At 49.4% G+C, this 18,382-nt stretch overlaps 2 protein-coding genes across 2 annotated transcripts in view; both read right to left on the bottom strand.

The window, feature by feature from the left end:
* The window catches only part of LOC125913211 (L-lactate dehydrogenase A chain), a 968,541-nt gene that overhangs the window by 542,361 nt on the left and 407,798 nt on the right, over nucleotides 1–18,382 (bottom strand). The window lies entirely within an intron of this gene.
* On the bottom strand, nucleotides 8,677–11,612 carry MYOD1 (myogenic differentiation 1). Its single transcript, XM_049618504.1, has 3 exons — nucleotides 10,481–11,612; nucleotides 9,927–10,005; nucleotides 8,677–9,638 (listed from the first exon to the last, which is right to left on the bottom strand). The coding sequence occupies exons 1-3, from the start codon at nucleotides 11,108–11,110 to the stop codon at nucleotides 9,388–9,390; spliced, it is 960 nt and encodes a 319-aa protein (XP_049474461.1). The 5' UTR covers nucleotides 11,111–11,612; the 3' UTR covers nucleotides 8,677–9,387.

Consider the following 18,382-nt stretch of genomic DNA (forward strand, 5'->3'; position numbering starts at 1 on the left):
GCCACATCTGGAAACTAACCAAAACTGGGCACAAACTGAGCCCAGCACAAACTGGCTTTGGGGATGACCCCACCATAAGCAGTGAAACCAACTGGCATCTCCTGCCCTGACAAGAATCCTCCCTCCAATGGACAAGGGAGACTGAAATTAGGGGTGCAATAGTGGAAAATTTGGTGACTGTGGCTGTTGGGTCTGTAGCCTGAGCACTGACCCTGGTACCTAAACTGGGAATGGGGTAGGGTGTTTAGCTCTTCCTTCCTGCAACCCCTGGTGAGTGGAGCCCAGTTCTCTTAGGCCAGAGGAAATCTAGAAAAAAAGCCAAGGTAAAGAATGCCCAGGGGAATTGCTAGACCAGGGTTTCTGAATCTTGGCACTATTGACATTTTGGACCAGATAATCCTTTGTTGTGGGGGCTCTCCTGTGCACTTCAGGATGTTTAGCAGCATCCCTGGCCTCTACCAACTAGATGTCAATAGCACCCCTTCCCCACCTTCCCCAACCATGACAATCAAGAAGGTCTACAGTCACTGCCAAAAGTCTTTCGGGGGCTAAAGTTTCCTCTGATTGAGAGAACTATGCATCTAGACAGATTTGGTTATAAGTCTCATTTGCTACTTATTAGCAACTGTTCACTTTCCTCTCTAGGCTTCTGTTTCCTCATCTGTATAAAGGAAATGACATTTTGTGAGGATTAAATGAGATAGTGTCTCATTTAACTTCCTCTCTTTACCTTTTCCCCCTTCCCTCAGACTGCCCATCACCTCCAACCCCCCCTGACCAGCCCTTACCCCACGTGTCTCATCTCTCTCATGGGCTCCTGCCAGTTCTGAGTGACACCTGTCCCTTAGAGTGTCACTCTAGGCTTGACTTTGGGGAAGATGGGGCCTCGATGCCTCGCATTCTGGTTGAGCAAGGCAGAGAGGTAGGAAATGATGAAGCCTGTGGTGAAGGATGCATGTGGATGGTAAGAGATGCTTATGTGCAGGGAGGGTGAGTGGGCACAGACCCTCCTGTAAGACCATTCCCAACAGGACTGGCCAGAGACCGCTGAGTTTTCCTCCCGGAAGCAGCTGGAGATGTGTTGCTCTCCCAACGGTCTTCCTCCCTCTTCAGTGCCTTTGAGAAGAGCCTTGTGGGTTTTCCTGGTGGATGCCTCTGTGTGCGTCACGCTGCAGGTAAGCCTGGTTGGCAATGTCTGGTGGGTGGGCCCAGGTTTTGTGAGGCCTGACATTTAGATATTTTGGGGGTTACACTTAAAAAAAAAAAGAACAGAAAACTGGGCAAAAAAGTGAATATGTATTCAGACTTAGAAATCAGGACCAAATGTAAATTTTAGAAAGCTGACAAACACCACAAACATTTAAAAATCCAGAAAAAATTGCTTAGCATTTTTATTAACTGCCTGACACACCAACATAAGACTTAAAAAAAATTTTTTTTTGAGAGAGAGAAAGACAGAATCAGAAGTGGGTTCTGTACTGACAGCATAGAGCCTGATGTGGGGCTTGAACTCACAAACCACGAGATCATGACCTGAGCCGAACTCAGGTGCTTAAGGGACTGAGCCACCCAGGTGCCCCAAGACTTTTAAATACGTTATATTTACTTGGAAGCCAACAAAACAGTTGCAACTTTTTTTTGCAACTACAGAACAATATTCAGTTAATAAAATCACATGTATTTTATTAAAACTGCATCAAAGCTGACTGAAAATGAAAATATCACCATCCCCTCATATAACTATTTTTTCTGTGCACCAACAATAAGAACCTGCTTTAAATTTCCGTGCCAACTTACAGCTACCATATTGTACCAGGCAAGGTTTGTGGCTACTTAAAATACCACCAAGACAGGGCTACTTAAAGACACATTCGTGAAATGCAGGGGACCCAGAACAGCCACAACAATCTTGAAGAAGAACAAATTGGGAAGACTCACACTTCCTTCTTTCAAAACTTACTACAAGGCTACAGTAATCAACACTGTGTGGTCCTGACATAAGGATAGACATGTAGGTCAATGGAATAGAATTGAGAGCCCAGAAAAAAAAAAAAACCCATACATTCATAGTCAATTAATTTTTGAGAAGGGTGCCAAGAAAACTCAGTGGGGGATGGGGGAAAGAATAGCCCTTTCAACAAAAGGTGCTGGGACAACTGGGTCTCAATATGCAAAAGAATCGAGGGGGATCCCTTCTTTCCCTGTATAGAAAAATCACTAAAAGTGGATGAAATATCTAAATGTAAGAGCTGACACTATACTACTCTTACCTGAGTTAGGTTATGGGTTTTTAGATATAATGTCCAAAACACAAGCAACAAAAGAAAAATATAGATAAATTGGACTCCATCAAAATAAATAATAATTTTGTGCTTCAAGGGACACTGTCAGGAATGTGAAAAGACAACCCATAGAAGGGGGGGAAATATCTGCATATCACATATCTGATAAGAGTCTAGAATCTATAATATATGCAGAACTCTCAAAGCTCAGTAATAAAAAGACACATAATCTAATTTTAAGAGGGGCAGAGTATTTGAATAGACATTTCTCCAAAGAAGAAATACAAGTGGCCAATAAACACACAAAAAGATACTCAACATCATTAGTCATTAGGGAAATCCAAATCAAAACCACAAGGAGATAGCACTTTACAGCCACTAGGGAGGATGGCTAGAATAAAAAGACAAACAGTAATAATGTTGTCAATGATGTAGAGAAATTGGAACCCCGATACGTTGCTAATGGGAATGTAAAATGGTACAGCTGCTTTGGGGAAGGCTTTGGCAGTTCCTCCAAATTTAAACATAGAGTTATGATATACCCAGAAATTTCATTTTTAGGTGTATATGCCCAAGAGAATTAAAAGCATATGTTTATACAAAAATGTGTACTTGAATGTTCATAACAGCCTCATTAATAGCTAAAAATGGAAACAACCCAAATATCTATCGACTGATGAATGGATAAACAAAATGTGATGTATCCATGCAATGCAATATCATTCAGCTACACAAAGGAACAAAGGAGTGGCACACGCTACAACATGGATGAATCTTGAAAACATTATGCCGAGTGAAAGAACTCATACACAAAAGGCTACATAGTGTGAGATTCCACTCAGGAAATGTCCAGAATAGACACATCTATAGAGACAGAAAATAATTCGTGGTTGCCAGGGGACTAGGAGAGGAGGGAGAGTGTGGAGTGACTGCTCATGGGTAAGAGTTTGTTTTGGAGTCATGAAAATGTTCTGGATTAGATAGTAGTGGTGATGTTGCACAACATTGTGAAAATAGTACAAACCACTGATTTCAACACTTGACAAAGCTAAATGTTCTGGTATGTGAATTATATCTCAATAAAAAGGTGGGAAAGTAAAGAAGGATATCAGTAAACCAGGTCATAAAGAATTTGCTTATGTGGAGAAAAATCTGTTTGTCATGGTTCCAGTTCCCTTGTCTGTAAAGGATCTACTTCACTACCTTTTTCTTTTTCTGAAATGCTCTAAGCAAATTAATAAAAAATTTCACAATTGGTACATACCTTTTAAATTCACTGATCCGTGAATACAGAGAGCAAGCCCAGATCTAGATGGGTTCAATCACATTTCCAAGATGGCAGAGCTGGTCAGTGGCACAGCCAGGCTTAGATCCCGGGAATTATGTAGTCATTGACATCCTCTGGGACTCATTTACCCCTGCTACTGGGAAAGTTCTGCTTGAATTAAAACCTGCTGTTAAATTTCTAAAAAATAATAATAATAATAATAACTATGTGAAAATAACCCTGCGTAATATAAAAACCAGTATCACATAACCTCACATTTTCATGTGTTTCCTTTAATAGTAGTGACTTGCGTGCAGAGGACTTAGTGTTTTTCTAGATTAGAAAACACTGAGCGAGAACCAACTTATTCTTCATTAGCACCATCGTCATTTTTGTCATCTTCCTCCTCATCTTTTCATTTTTCTGCCTTCCTCCTCTTGCTCTTTTTTTTCTTGACTTTACTCAGTCTTGTCCACCCCTTTCCACCATATCAGGCTGTATATTCTTTATCTGCTTCTTCATAGGACAGTGGTTTTATAACATCATTTTCCGTACAGAGAATTGAGAGATCGTTCAGCTAGTTCAATCTTTCCTTCAAAAGATCGTGGTGATCAAAACTTGTTTTGTATATCACTGATAATTCAGGGAAGCTTTTTTCAGGCTCCCCACCATATAGGACACGTCATGCACAATTTTAGGATTGGTGTCAAATTGGGGAAAACTCTATCAAGTTTCTTTCATCTGTGGACTATAAGAGTTCAAGGCACATTGGTTTCCATATAACACCCAGTGCTCATCCCGACAGGTGCCCTCCTCGATGCCCATCACCCACTTTCCCCTCTCCCCTATCCCCCATCAACCCTCAGTTTGTTCTCAGTATTTAAGAGTCTCTGATGGTTTGCCTCCCTCCCTCTCTGTAACTTTTTTTTCTCCCCTCCCCTCCCCCCTGGTCTTCTGTTAAGTTTCTCAGGATCCACATATGAGTGAAAACATATGGTATCTGTCTTTCTCGGCCTGACTTATTTCACTTTTGACAATAAATTATATTTAATTAAAAAATCACTAGAAATTTTTTTAAAAGTTGCTGATTTGTCTTATGGCGAACATAAAAATAAAACAACAAAAAACGTTGTATCCATAAAAAAACCCACAGAGTTCAAGGCATTTTGTGGGGTGCCTGGGTGGCTCAGTCAGTTGAACATCCAACTCTTGATTTCAGCTCGGTGTCATGATCCCAGGATTGTGGGATTGAGCCCCGTGTGATCCTGAGGTGCGCATTGAGGATAGAGCCTGCTTGGGAATCTTTCTTTCTCTCCCTCTGCCCCTCTCCCCCTCTCTGTGCACGCTCTCTCGCTCTCTCTCTCAAATTCAAAAAAAGAGTTCAAGGTACTTTGAGTTTTCTTATGTGGTAATTATTTTAAAATTTTAAAAAATTGACAGTGTTCACTAAAACGTTTGTTGATGTTGACGTCTTTTGAGAGTGACATGTTATGAATTTTACTCTGTAAAATTTACTTTGTTGATGCCAGCACTTTGTGTTAGATCAGCAAAACATTTAAAATCACTTTCCAGTGTGTTCATACAATTCAGTCTTCATTGACTGGATTATCAAACAATGCAGGAGTCTTCAATAATTCCATTCAAGTTATGACTTTCTTTTAATACACTGCTTTTTTGTATGATCTAAATATATATTTTGGGTACAATTGTCTTCTCAATGTCCGATCATTTAAATTTATTTCATTCTTCATTATTATCGCTTCTGTTTCATATTCTATTTATATAAAACACATTCCACTAAACCCAACCAAATGTATACCTTTAGATTGGACCCCAACATGCTCATAAATGCCACCCACCAGAAGAGAGAAATCAGAGTGGAAAGGGACGATGGTCATACTAATTGGCCTTGGCAAATTAAGAAGGAGGCTGGACCAGGGCCTTAGAAGGGACCTAAGCTTAAACTTCATTGGTTTCAAGATGCATCAGCCCCTGGTGATATGCTCTGGGTACATGTATGCTGTTGTATGAGCACACATGTGTAGACATGGACCCAGTGTTTCCTTAGATCCAGCCCAGGTAAAAATGGCCCCAAGAACAAGGGTCATTTCATCTACACTGCAAATGGAGTTGGCCTTAGCTAGATAGCACCCCCCCTCCCGCCATCAGTCCAGAGGACTGAGGTGGGAGATGGGCCAGGAGGGGGACCTCAAATCCCATCATCAATGGAGGGACCCAATCTCCAGCTGCTTCCTTCCCTCCCGACTTTCTCTCCTTCCTCTCTCCTTCCTTCTTGTGTAGAGGTCCGGGGCAAGGCAGCAAAGAGTACAGTCTCTGGAGCCTCTCTGCCTGGGTTCAAATCCTGACTCATGACCTAAGCTAGTCCAGTGAGCATTCTTCTCTGGGAATTTTCCAACTAGAGTTCAATGGTGAAATTCAAGGTTAATCCCTGAGTTGCTGGAGAAAACTAATATGGACTTGGAGAGCGTGAACCAAGTAAAGGCAAGCAGGGGAATGGTGGAAGCCTAAAAGGGGCTCCAGTCCCAGGTGTCAAGGCTCATGGTGGCTGTAGTGCTGCTTCCATATGTGAACTGTCCCCTGTCCTTCCAACACACCCCTCTGGGGGTTAAGCTTGTTTGAACTGGGTTTCTGTCACCTGTAACCAGAAGTGTCCTGGACTAAATCTGTCCCCATACCTGCTTTTTCTTCTCCTGGTGTCTCCATCTTTGTGATAGCAGAACTGTCCGCTCTGAACCAAACTGGAGCCTGAGTTAGCCTTGGCCCCCCCCCCCCTTTTCCCTCACATCCTTAGGGCCTCCGTACACAAGGCTCTGTGAATGGTTATGCAGGTTGTGCACTGAACAAGTGAACCTGGCTAAGAAGGTCAGTGGGGGCTGAAGTCCAGCCTGCTTTTTGCTTGCCTAGCCATGAACCCTGGTGAAGAGCAGTGTCCTCGGGAAAGAAGGGATACCTTCTGGTACACCCGAAGCTGGTACACCAGCTTTTGGGCCTTTTTTCCTACATGCAGTTTGTTCCCTCAGTGCAGAAACTCTGCATCCTTCTTTCTGCACTTTCTTATATCCCATTATCATCTTTCATTGCACCCTTTACTCTTCCTTATAGTATTTCTCACCATTTATTCACTTGGTTCTTTGTCTCATGGCCATTTCCCCTGTGAATTTTAAGCTGTGTGAGGTAAGGTCTGTGCCCTTCAGGTTCTCCACTGTACTGTCAACACTTTATCCGACACTACTGTCTCCACTCCCATGCTTTCTTTCACATCCTAGTCATAGCCCCAACTCAGGCCATGTCTCCTTTGAGCAACCCCCACGGCCTCCTGATAAATCTTTCTGCCTCAAGTCTTGTTGCCTCCTACCCATTCTGCCAGCCCAGGCTGGCCTTTCTAAATACAGATTTACTTATACCCTTCCCCTGGTTAGATTCCTCTATAGCTCCCTACTGCCCTCAGGATAAAGTCCAAATGAGGTCCCTTGGGGCCCTGCCTCTGCTTTTTCCCTGTCTCACCTCTGGGCTCTCCTGTGAACATTTTTGGTTCCATGAAGGCACAGTTTACTTTCTGTCACATCAGGGCCTTTGTCCTTGCTGTTTCCTCAGCTTGGAGTACCCTTCTTTGGCTCCTCTTTCCTGACCAACTCCTTTAATATTCTTACCAGAGGTTACCTGCTTTTTTGTATCTTCTGTTCCTACTGTGTTCTTCTACACATACACCCCCATGATAGCACTTAATTCATTGTGATGGAACCAGCTGCTAAGAATTCAATCTTCCCAAAGGGTGCTTCCCAAGGTCAGGAACTGTCCACTGCCCTCTGTTTTCACACAGCATAGGACCTGGTAACTGTTGAATGAGTGAATTCATGAATGGGCCCCAAAGGGTCTCAGAGGAGTGTAAAGAACTCCAACGAGCATCTGGAAAAGTAGCCAGAAGAAAAGCCGAGGATCATTAGAAACAGAGCAGCTCTAGGCAGCTCTTCAGGGACCCTGTGTTTTGGGGACATCACAGGCTCTTCTCAGAGTAGAGAGCAGAGGTCCTTCTTGCTGGCAACACATCTTCCCTACAATCCTCAGGGTCAGCCCACCTGGCGAGCAGAAGGTGGGCTTATAAGGTTTTTAAGAAAAAAGTGTCTGTAAGGGTGAGATGTGGGAGACATGGAGGTCCTAATGACAAATGTATGTGTTTGGGAGTGGGCTTGGGGTGGTATGTAAATGGGGAGGAACTTTTACCCCACCATCCTTCCAGGGGTGCCCTTCCAGCTGTGTGTGTGCGCATGGGTCTATGGGCATTGGGTTGTCTTTTCTTGTTTCTCAAGACACAGTTCAAATGGCACCTCCTTCAGGAGGCCCTCCTTCCACCTTGGCTAAATCAATGGCCCCTCCTCTGCTCTCAGAGCATCTATAGCCACCTACGATGATGCAGGTTTGCACTGCCCCTGTCTCCTCAGGCCTCTTCTTAAGAAATCTGACAGGACCAGGATGCTCTAAGTGCTGGGTTACTGGCTGAGTAGAGACATCTGTGTCTTAAGATTACTCCTATCACTAAGCGCCTGTAAGTGCCATACAGCTTACATGGCTCCTTCACACTTACCTCGTTTCTCCTCAGAATGCTGTGAACACCTCATGACATTCTCTGCACCCATGAGGCTTCCGAGTGGCACCTAGAGCTACGAATTTCCAGTGATCCTTCTGGACACCACACCTGGGTTCACTCTGAGTATGGAAAGGCGTGATTCTCAACCTTGCATAGAGTTTAGAATCACTTGGGCAGCTTTTGAAAAATAACAATACCTGGCCCAGGATATCAGGGGCAGATATGTTAAATCAGAATCTCTGGAGAATGAGGCCCGACATGGATCTTTTTTTCCCCCACTACTCAAATCAGCCTAAAATGCATCCTGACCGCAGAACGACTGACCTGCACGAGACGATGAATCAAAGGAACCATCCCCAAGTAAAGGAGCCAAACTCACCCCTCCCTTCCTATCCCCGCCCCAGGTTCCTTTCTTGCAATCCGTCTTCCGCCTACAGGGGTCGCTGCGGTACAGCTGACCCAAGTCTGCAGGTTTTCCTCCCAGCCAAAAAAATCTTGCCCCCGTCCCCAGGGAGAGCCGGAGCCACCGCGGTATAAATTAGCGTCTTTATTTCGAACACCTGAGCGAGCGCCCGCGGCTCGCCCACTTGTGGTATAAACGTACAAATTCCCTGTAGCACCGCACACCATGCTTCAGAGATAAATACAGCCCTAGGGGCTCTTGCTCTGGCAAAGCAACTCTTATTTACAGGAATAGATTACAAAAGTGTTACAAAAAGTGGTCCTGAAATGGGGGAGGAGGTGGAGTGGTTACTGTTAACACTTGTTAGACGCAGAACGCGAGCGCACCCCGACGGCGCAGGGGAACAACAAAGTCGGCAGGGCTCTGGGAAAGAGAGGCCACGCCCCCTCAAACAACAGGAGCGTCCGGAGGCGGGGCTTAGATCTGCGCGGGTTCCACCCCGCGTAGGGAAGGGGAAAAGGAAGAGGAAGGGTCTGGCCCCTCAAGGATCAGCTCTGGCCTCAGGAGAACTCCGAAAGGCCATTGCAGCGGGTCTCAGGGAAGGGTGTTGCGTGGGCAAAAAGGACTGTGTCCTTACTCTGGAGTGCGGGAGGCGGAAACACACATCAGTTCTCCCGCCTCTCCCCATTCGGGAGAGGGGTCGCTTTTAAAGCGAAGTTGGGAACAGGCGTTGGCATTTAAGCTCAATCTTTTGGGCACGAGGGACCCTAGGGGCACTATCCCTCCGGCGCGTGGGCAGCGGAGCCCTCCCATGCGGCCGCCCACCTCCTCAGAGCACCTGGTAGATCGGGTTGGGGTTTGCGCCCGCTGGGCACTGCGGGGCGGCGTCCGGGGAAGGGGTGGGGGCGCCGCGCTCGACCTCACTCTGGGCCGCCGCCTCTTGTGGGCCCGGAGACGACTCCGGCGGCGCATCCGCCAGCAGAAGGGAGGGCGCCGTGGGGCTCTCGGTGGAGATGCGCTCCACGATGCTTGACAGGCAGTCGAGGCTCGACACCGCAGCACTCTTCCCGGGCCTGGGTTCTGCGCGAGGAGGGGTAGGTTAGTAAGCAGTTGAGCCGCGGTCAAGTCTCCACCTATGGATTCAGTGCTTTGGGGCAGACAGGAAACTGAGGGCATGCCGGAATCCGCGAGGACCCAGCGTAGTCCGCAAGGACCCAGTGAGAGTGCGGAGCGTAAAGGGAGCTGCGCCCTTAGTTATTCCATTCCCTGTACCGTCTCCCAGAATTGGGGATGGGGAGGGGGGTCCTGGGTAGAGGGAAGCCAGGGCAGCCCAAAGGGGATAACGCGGAAGGAGGCGCGAATACGCACCGCTGGGCGCCTCGCTGTAGTAGGTGCTGTCGTAGCAGTTCCGCCGCCGGGCACCGCTCGGGGGGCCGCTGTAGTCCATCTGCAAAGGGCAAGGGCGACCGAGTCAGTCTCGGGACCGCATGGGGCCAGAGCATCACTCCCTGTAGCCACCCCGCCCCCACCTCCCTAAGTCTCAGCCACGAGTTCTGGGCCCTGACTGGGGGATAGGGGCGGACAGGAGCTGTCTGCAGCCCGCCCAGCCAACCAGAGGATGGACAGTCACCTAGGAGCACAAATCTGCATTTTGTAAATAGGCATAAGTGGAGAAACGCAGATCTTCATGCCGCTGCAGCAGAGTTCTAACAGAGCCCCTAAAAGGGTGGATCGCATTTGTCCCGTGCGCCCCCAAGGCACCAGGCCACCCCAGTGACAGCTGCTCAGGCCACCGGGGTCCACTCCCAGCAAGGTTCCCAGCCCAACCCTCCCTCTGGAGGGCCAGCTCCCCGCCTTCGGAAACACGTCCCAGATACACAAAGGGCTGCCCTCACTTCTCGAGCTGGGGGTCCCGGCCTTACCATGCCGTCGGAACAGTTGGAGCGCGGGCTGGACGCGTCCGAGTCGCCGCTATAGTGCTCGCCGCCACGGCCTGGGGGCAGCGGGCCAGGCGCGTAAAAGGCCGCGGCGGCGCCAGGGGGCGCGGCGTCCTGGTCGCGCAGCAGCGCCTGCAGGCCTTCGATGTAGCGAATCGCGTTGCGCAGGATCTCCACCTTGGGCAGCCGCTGGTTTGGGTTGCTGGACGTGCAGCGCTTCAGCGTCTCGAAAGCCTCGTTGACTTTGCTCAGGCGGCGCCGCTCGCGCATGGTGGCGGCCTTGCGGCGGTCGGCGTTAGTGGTCTTGCGCTTGCACGCTTTGCAGGCCCACAATAGACAGCGGCCAGCCTGGTGGTGCCCGCTGGGCGCGCGCACATGCTCGTCCTCGCGCGCGCCCGGGGTCGGGTGCACGGCCGCAGGGAAGTGCGAATGTTCCTCGGGCTTCAGGAGCGCGCCCACGTGCACGAGGCGCGGGTCCAGGTCTTCGAAGAAGCGCAGGTCCGGAGAGTCGAAACACGGGTCATCATAGAAATCGTCCGCGGAGGCAAAGTTGCAGAGGGAGCCGTCGGGGCCAGTCAAATCTACGTCCCGGAGCGGCGGCGACAGCAGCTCCATATCCCGGCAGGGGGTGGCGCAGTCCTGGCTTCGGTAGGGGTTGCCCGAAACTTTCTGACTCTCCGCAGTCCTGGCCGTAAGGTGGTAAAGTAGTAGGGGTCTGAATGTACGGGCGACTTCCCCCCCTCTGCCTAGTCCTGTCGGGTCTAACAAGCGCTGAGGAGAGCGGCGGCAGCGCCCGGGGGCTTCCCCACCCCTAGCTTCACGCCAGGCGCCCGGGGCTATTTATCCGGTGGTAGCTTAAGGGCCCCAGAGCTCCAGCGGGCGGCTGGGGGCGGGGGCGCCCGAGGCCAATAGAAACAGGGTGGGGGAGGAGCTTGGGATCCCCGGGGTGGCCGCTGGGGCAAGAGACTGGCCAGCCCCCTACCCCTCGACCCTCGCTCGCGCGCGCGCTTCGGCCCCTCCCTAAGCAGGGAGGGAGGCAGAGGCTGGCAGCCCAACGCGGCTGCACTTGGCTGTCGGGCACACTCGCTCCGAACCTCTCCGGCACTGTACTCCTACTGTGTCCTCGGGAAATGCTGGCCGCGCGCAATCAAATCCAAGCTGACTTTGGGCCCCCCTCTGGCCTCTGCTTTGTGGGGGACCTAGGTGCCGGGTAGGAGTAGAAAACAGATTGGGAGAGATTTGGAGAGAAAGACACAAGGCGATGGCTCAGACACATTCAGAGCTGAGATAGTGAGGCAGTGAGGGATATAGCCCAGAAATAGCAGAAAGCTAGAGAGTCAGAGGCAGAGCAACCCGCAACGAGAATTATAGAGTCTAAGTGGGCGAACTTGAGGCAGACTGGACGTGGCGGTCGTGTCGCTCGGCCAGTTCCTACCCCAGGGGTCGCTCAGAGGGCCGTGGGCCCAGGCCACCTTTCCCGGATGCTCTCCTCCAGCCTCATCTATGCAGAAGAGGAGGATCGCTGCTAAAGCTTCTCGCCAATCTCTTCAAGCACAGGTGCTGCCCTAGCCTGGAGGGAGGGAAGTGAACTGCCTAATTCGACCTGCGTGTTTCCGCAGCTGGAATTTCCAGTGAGGGTCCGGTAAGGGTCCAGTCAAGGCGTGTCTTCAGCTGGGAAGAAAACTGCTCTGGTTTTGCTTCCTCACGCGCAGCGCTGCACCAGTGAAGGTTCGTTGCATAAAGGCCTGGAACGCCAGACTCAGCCTGAGAACCCCACTTCAGAGTGGAATCTTTGAGAGTTGAGTTTGCAGACCAATGACCTGGGTTCCAGTCCAGATGCCACAGCTTCCTTTATGATTTTGCAGAAGTCACCATGCCTTCCAAGCCTCAGTTTCCCCACTTCCTAAATTGGGGGATAATAATAGCGATTTCTTCGAGTGTTTGTGGTGGTGGTGAGAATCCAAAAAGACCAAAGACGTGGAGGCCCTTGCAAAGATGCAAGGCTATATTCGCGAGACAGCTTACTTCTGTCGCTGGCACCAACTGGACTGTGTGCTCCCTGCGGGCTCCCCAGCTGTTGGCTGGGGCACTGAGCCCGGTGTCACAGCTCAGCTTCCGTGGAGGTCTTAGCTGCCTTTCTTCCCAGCAGGCCCACTGGAGAGACTGGGAATAGAAGGAGGAGGTAACCACCTCATGGGATCTTTGGCTCCTTCACAAGCCCTGGAGTACCCCCACCCCCAGAGTGCCTCTTGGCCTCTTCTTAAATATCTTGTCCACATCCTCCTATCAGCATGCTGGCTAGGGGTTTCCCTTGGAACAGATACCCCTACAGGGCCAGACCCCTGTAGTCCCAGAGCCTACAGATGTAGCTAGAGTAATCTTTGTGCCTTTCCCACTAACTTCTGGAAGCTGTCTTAACTGACTCCTTGAACCCTGGGAAGCCCTCCCTTCCCTCCTTTCCCAGGCTCTTTTGAAATCCTGCTTTCTTCACGTCTCTGCCACTTGTAGTAGTGTTCAAGGTCCTTTTCCTGAAGTGCTCACGTCCCTTCACTCCGTAACACCACCTTCATGTGTTCATTCAGTACATATTATGGAACATCCACTATGTGCCAGCTACTGATTTAGGTATTGGGGGATACAGCAACGAATAAAACCATGACTGCTCTCATGGTGCTTACATTGTAGGGTAGGGAGACCGATAGTAAACAAATAAGCAAGAAATATGTGACGTCAGGAAGTTTTAAGTTCTATGGAAAAAATGAAGCAAGGCAAGGAGGAAAAGTGATGAAGATTGTTTTATTGTATGGAGTGGTCAGGGAAGGCCTCTCTGGGCTGATTATATTTGAACAGAGACTAGAATGAAGTGAAGGCAGAAGAGTCAGATAGAAGGAAGAGCATGTGCAAAGGTCCTAGGCAGGACTGTGTTGGTAATATTTAATAAGTACAGCAAGGAGGCTATTATGTCTGGAGTGGATCGAGCAAGTGGGAGAGTAGAAGGAGATGGAGTCAGAGAGGGACAAAGTAGTTGAATTCTGAGATGGAAAGCCACTGGAGAACTGAGCGGAAGAGAAGAAAGTTACCATCTGATTTTCATTTTAACAGGAGCGTACTGGATATGGAAAGCAAAGGCAGAATGAGGAAGACCATCAGGAGGCTATGGTAATGACCCAAGTGATAGTGATGGTGGTTTACATTTGGGTACCAGCAGAGGAGATGATGAGAAGTGGTTAAATTCCCAATACATTTTGAAGATGGAGCCAGCAAGATTTATTCATGATTGAATTTAGGCAGGGAGACAAGAGAGGAGTTGAGGATGACTCTAGGAAGAATGGAGTTGCGGAACAGCAGGCTTGCAGGTGGCAGTTCAAGAGTCCAAGTTGGGGCAAAATTTGAGATGGGCATTCAACATCCAGGTGGGGACATCAGGTAGGCAGGGACTTTATGAAGTTGGAGTTCCAGAAGGGAAGTCTGGGCAGGGGGAAGACCTGCCCACTGAGATATGAGAGTCTCCCTGTCCCCAATGCCACCATCCTGGACTAAGCTGCCACTCTGCTGGCCTGGATGGCCACCATAGCTTCCTGGCTGCTCTCCTTACTTCCACTCTTGTCCCAGCATAATCTGTCCACTACACAGCAGCCTGAGTAATCCTTTAAACATGTAAATGAGATGATATCCCTTTCCCGCTTTAAAACTCCCTAAGAGCTTCTTGGTTACATTTAGAATAAAATCTCATCTTCTTACACTAGCCTGTAAGGTCCTACATGAGTTGGCTTCAGCCCATCTCTCCAATTTCATCTGGAGCCACCATCCCTTTTGATCACTCCGTTCCCGTCTGAGCTCCTTTCCTGTCTTTTCAACACTGAGAGCTCAATCTGGCCTCAGAGCCTTGAACTTTTGGCTTATAGCACTCTCTCGGGCTCCTCCCAGGATCAGCGGCTTTTCCTATGTCAGGTCTCCACTTAAACGTTACTTCCTGGGGATGTCTCTGTCCATCTTCTCTCAGGTAGCTGGGTCACATCACTCTGCTCATTTCCTTCTTAGCACAGCCACTCTTTAATTACCTTCTTAATTCGCTCATTGATGGACTTAGGCCCAGGAAGGCAAAAACGTTTTGTTCCCCGTGGCGTCTCCAGAAACCATCACAGTGGCTGTCACATAGTAAGAACTTGATAAATGTGGAATGAATGAATGGGTGGCCTCATGCCCTTTGAATCTCTACGCATATATTTGAGTTTCCTGAAACACGTCATTAATGAGGATGGTTGTATTTCTTCTGAGCTCAACAGTCACATACATAATTAAACATACATGCTGGGTGGCACTCGCTCTTCCCAGGCAAGACTCAGGCCCATTTGTGGGCCTGACACATGGCCTGCTGCAATATCTTAATAGTGTGCTATAGATTTGGCACTGACTAGAAGCTTGAGTCTTTTCATTTGCCTTACGTTCCCACAATGAGAAATGCAAATAATTGTTATATTAGTGATTTAGACCAAAACCTATATTTCTTCCTACTTGTTCCAGCAGCAGCAGCAGCAGAATGCCTGGCACACAAGTCCTCAATAAATACTTGTTGGATGAATGAAGTAATGAAGCAAATCATTTGATGCTAGAGTACCCTGAGATTTCCAGGTGAGCTCCTCGAATCGCTTATCTATGCAAATCTAAATTTTTCTCAAGCCTGAGGAGATCTAATTTTTTTCTCAAGCAAGCAAACAAAAGAAACAGAAAAACAACCACAGAGATAAATTTAATGCTAAGACTTAAAAGATTACAGCTTTGGGGCGCCTGGGTGGCTCAGTCGGTTAATCCTACGACTTCAGCTCAGGTCATGATCTTGTGGTCCATGTGTTCAAGCCCAGTGTCAGGCTCTATGCTGACAGCTCGGAGCCTGGAGCCTGTTTCGGATTCTGTGTCTCCCTCTGTCTCTACCCCTTCCCTGCTCACTCTCTCTCTCTCTCAAAAAATAAACATTAAAAAAATTAAAAAACAAAATAAAAGAATACAACTTTGTTTCTTGTGTTTTGCTTTCATAAGAACCACCTTGGGGCCATCATCAAGGCGCCTTTATGATAAGTAAATGTGTGTTCAAACTTACGAAACATTTAACATATTACCACTTGTGGCTTCGAAATCTGAACTGCTTTCAGTTTTAAACTTGATTTGTAGCTTTATTTTCTTCAGTAATCAGGAAGCACGCACACCCTGGGGGTGCACTGCCGCTTTTCCATCAGACTTCCAAGTGGGATTTAGTTTGTTACAGAGCTCCTGCTGCTTGAAGAGTTTGGGAATCACTGGACTCAGTGGCTGTTACAGACCTTCCAGTCTGGCCTCACGCCTGACTGGGGTCACTCTCCTTGTTGTGATACCACATCCTCAGGGAGAAGTTTGCCAATACCACCATCCCATCCCTGCTGCCCGAAGAGCAGAGAGAAGCATGTCTGCCCTCGGAACTGGTGCCCTTTTTTAGTCTTAGAGCTGGGTTGGGGCCAGGGAGGGGGAAAAGGACAGGTCTGAAAATGGAGAGAGTCCAAACCCTTATAGGCATAGAGTCCAGTCAAGGGTGGCCTTTGAGGACACGAGTGCTGGACTTGTTCTGGGGGAAGCCAGAGGCAAGGGGCTGAGGGAACTACCGGAGGAGGCATCCCCCAGCACCCTCCCTCTCCGACTCAGGGCCGAGCATACTGGTGGGCAAGTGAGCCCCCGCCCTTGGTTCTCTGGTCTTCACAACGAGGAGCTCCTTTGGCAGCAGGTGGGAAGGGAGGGATCCCTAGGCTTTTCTCTCTCCACCCTTTCCAGTCCACCCTCCTCAGCTCTCTTGCCTGCCTGCCTGCCTGCCTGCCTGGGGCTATAAATGGAGAGCTGGCCCTGGGTAGGAATGCAGGCCTGGCTGAGCCCCACAGGGTTGCACCCTCAGGGAGCGGCCGGCCCCAGGGCTCCCAGCAGCTCTCTCTCTCTATATATAGCCTCTGGAAACCCAATCCAGCCTGCACCTGCCCTGATCTTCATGCACTCTGCCACTGCCCACGCTGGACCTGTGGCCTCTCCCCCTCACTGGCATAGGCTGCATATCTGGCTGGGAGTTGGGGGTGCCACAGGGCCACGGGTGAAAACATGAGCTGGCCAGGTGGGGCTGGGCCAGCCCCAGGTTCCCTTTCTATCCCTAGTCTTTCCTTTCCTGTTCTTGGATCCACCCTGAGCACCCCTTCTGTCCCCTGCCAACCTTGCTCCCTGGCAAAGCCTGAAGCTGCCTACCACTTGGGTATGAATCCTGCCCTGGGGTCAGCCTGGGTTGGTCAGGAGGGTACAGACGTGGCCCCAGGTTCAGGGCCAGGGTCCCTGAGTTTCTTCACTCCCCAACCTTCCACTTACAATCAGGGCTTGGGAGCCTGGCAGATAAAGTGGAGTTGGAGTAAAGGAGCACCCATGGAGGGGGAGGAAACAGGGAGACAACTGTCATGTATAGGCCCCCGGGGCCCAGGAGGCAGGGTGTGGCTGTGTGGGGTTGGGTGTATGCTGAGGGGGGAGGTCATATGCCCCCTGTCATTATCCTCTCTGATCCATTCACTTATTCAACAAATATTCATTCCTCTCATGGTCTATGCCAAGTGCTGGGAACATAGCAGAGAACAAAACAGAGTCCCTTGCCCTTGCGGAGCTGACATTCTAACAGGCAAGACCAGGAGTAAACAATAGACGACACACTAAGAAGTAGATTATGGAGTACGTTAGAAGGTACAGGGGAAACTGCAGGGGAAAAATATTAGAAGCAGAGCAGGGTGAGCAGGACTCGGATGCCAGGACAGGCCTGGTTGCAGAATTTGAGTGGTCGGGTTGACAAGGTAACATTTGAGCAAAGAGGTAAAGGAAGGTTGTGGGGGCGGGGCATGTGCCCTTTTGGGACAGAAGGTTCCAGGTAGAGAGAACAAATCATTATGAAGCACCTTCTATGGGACAGTTGCCCCTGTCAGAAGCAAGGGATTCTATGGGGGACAAGACAGGTTTGGCTCCTGTTCTAGAAACCCGTAGCCTGAATGTCTGGTGCTGCGTGGGCTGAATGAGATGGGTTTGAAGGTGGCTTGGATGGCTTGGATGATTCACAGGGTGAGGTGAGGGTGAGATGCTTCATGCATACAATGTACTATGTGCACAAGGAGGGGGTGCAGGGCACGGGATGACCTGATGTGAGCTTGGCATTGTGGGGGAAGACTTCGTGGCTTGCACAGCTGTTCACTCTGCTGGGCCCCACATGCCGCGTGTACCTCACTCCGTGCACACTTCACTGTCCATGTCTACCTCTCACCGCCAGGTCCTTCCCCAGGGACTAAGAAGCCAGATGAGGGAAGTTCTCAGGAGCCCAAACTATTCGACAGAAGCAGGGAAAGCTGAGGCCCAAATTAAGAATCACCTGATGCCTGAGGCACCTGGGGGGCTCAGTCAGGTAAACCTCTGACTTTGGCTCAGGTCATAATCTCACACCTCGTGAGTTCAAGCCCTGCATCAGACTCTCTGCTGTCAGCGCAGAGCCCGCTTTGGATCCTCTGTCCCCCTCTCTCTCTGCCCCTTCCCTCCTCTCTCTCTCTCTCAAAAATAAAACGTGAAGAAAAAAGAAAAAGAATCACTTGCTGCCTGACTTATGGGAAGAACTGAGGAGCTCATTCATCCAAAGTCTCTCCCTCAAACATATTCTTCACACAATGAAAGCCTTTCCCCAGTCTTTGAAGGCCCAGGTTGCTGTGGTCTAACATACAAATTTACTGAGTGTTACTAAGCAACACAAATAAGGTGACAATGGCTTAATGACCAAAGTGTCAAGGCAGAAGGTGTCAAGGGAGGCGGGGTCCATGAAGGTACTGATTCTGCCAGCCTAAGGGCATCAGGTTCTTG

The sequence above is a fragment of the Panthera uncia genome, chromosome D1 (assembly GCF_023721935.1).
Source record: "Panthera uncia isolate 11264 chromosome D1, Puncia_PCG_1.0, whole genome shotgun sequence".
Classification (NCBI taxonomy): Eukaryota; Metazoa; Chordata; class Mammalia; order Carnivora; family Felidae; genus Panthera; species Panthera uncia.

Bases quoted from the DNA above. Each gene is read 5' to 3' on its own strand.
- MYOD1 (XM_049618504.1), bottom strand. From the start codon at position 11,110: ATGGAGCTGCTGTCGCCGCCGCTCCGGGACGTAGATTTGACTGGCCCC. The intron at 10,006-10,480 runs GTAAGGCCGGGA...TGCCCTTTGCAG, and splicing joins CCAACTGTTCCGACGGCATG to ATGGACTACAGCGGCCCCCC. The intron at 9,639-9,926 runs GTGCGTATTCGC...CTCCTCGCGCAG, and splicing joins CTACAGCGAGGCGCCCAGCG to AACCCAGGCCCGGGAAGAGT.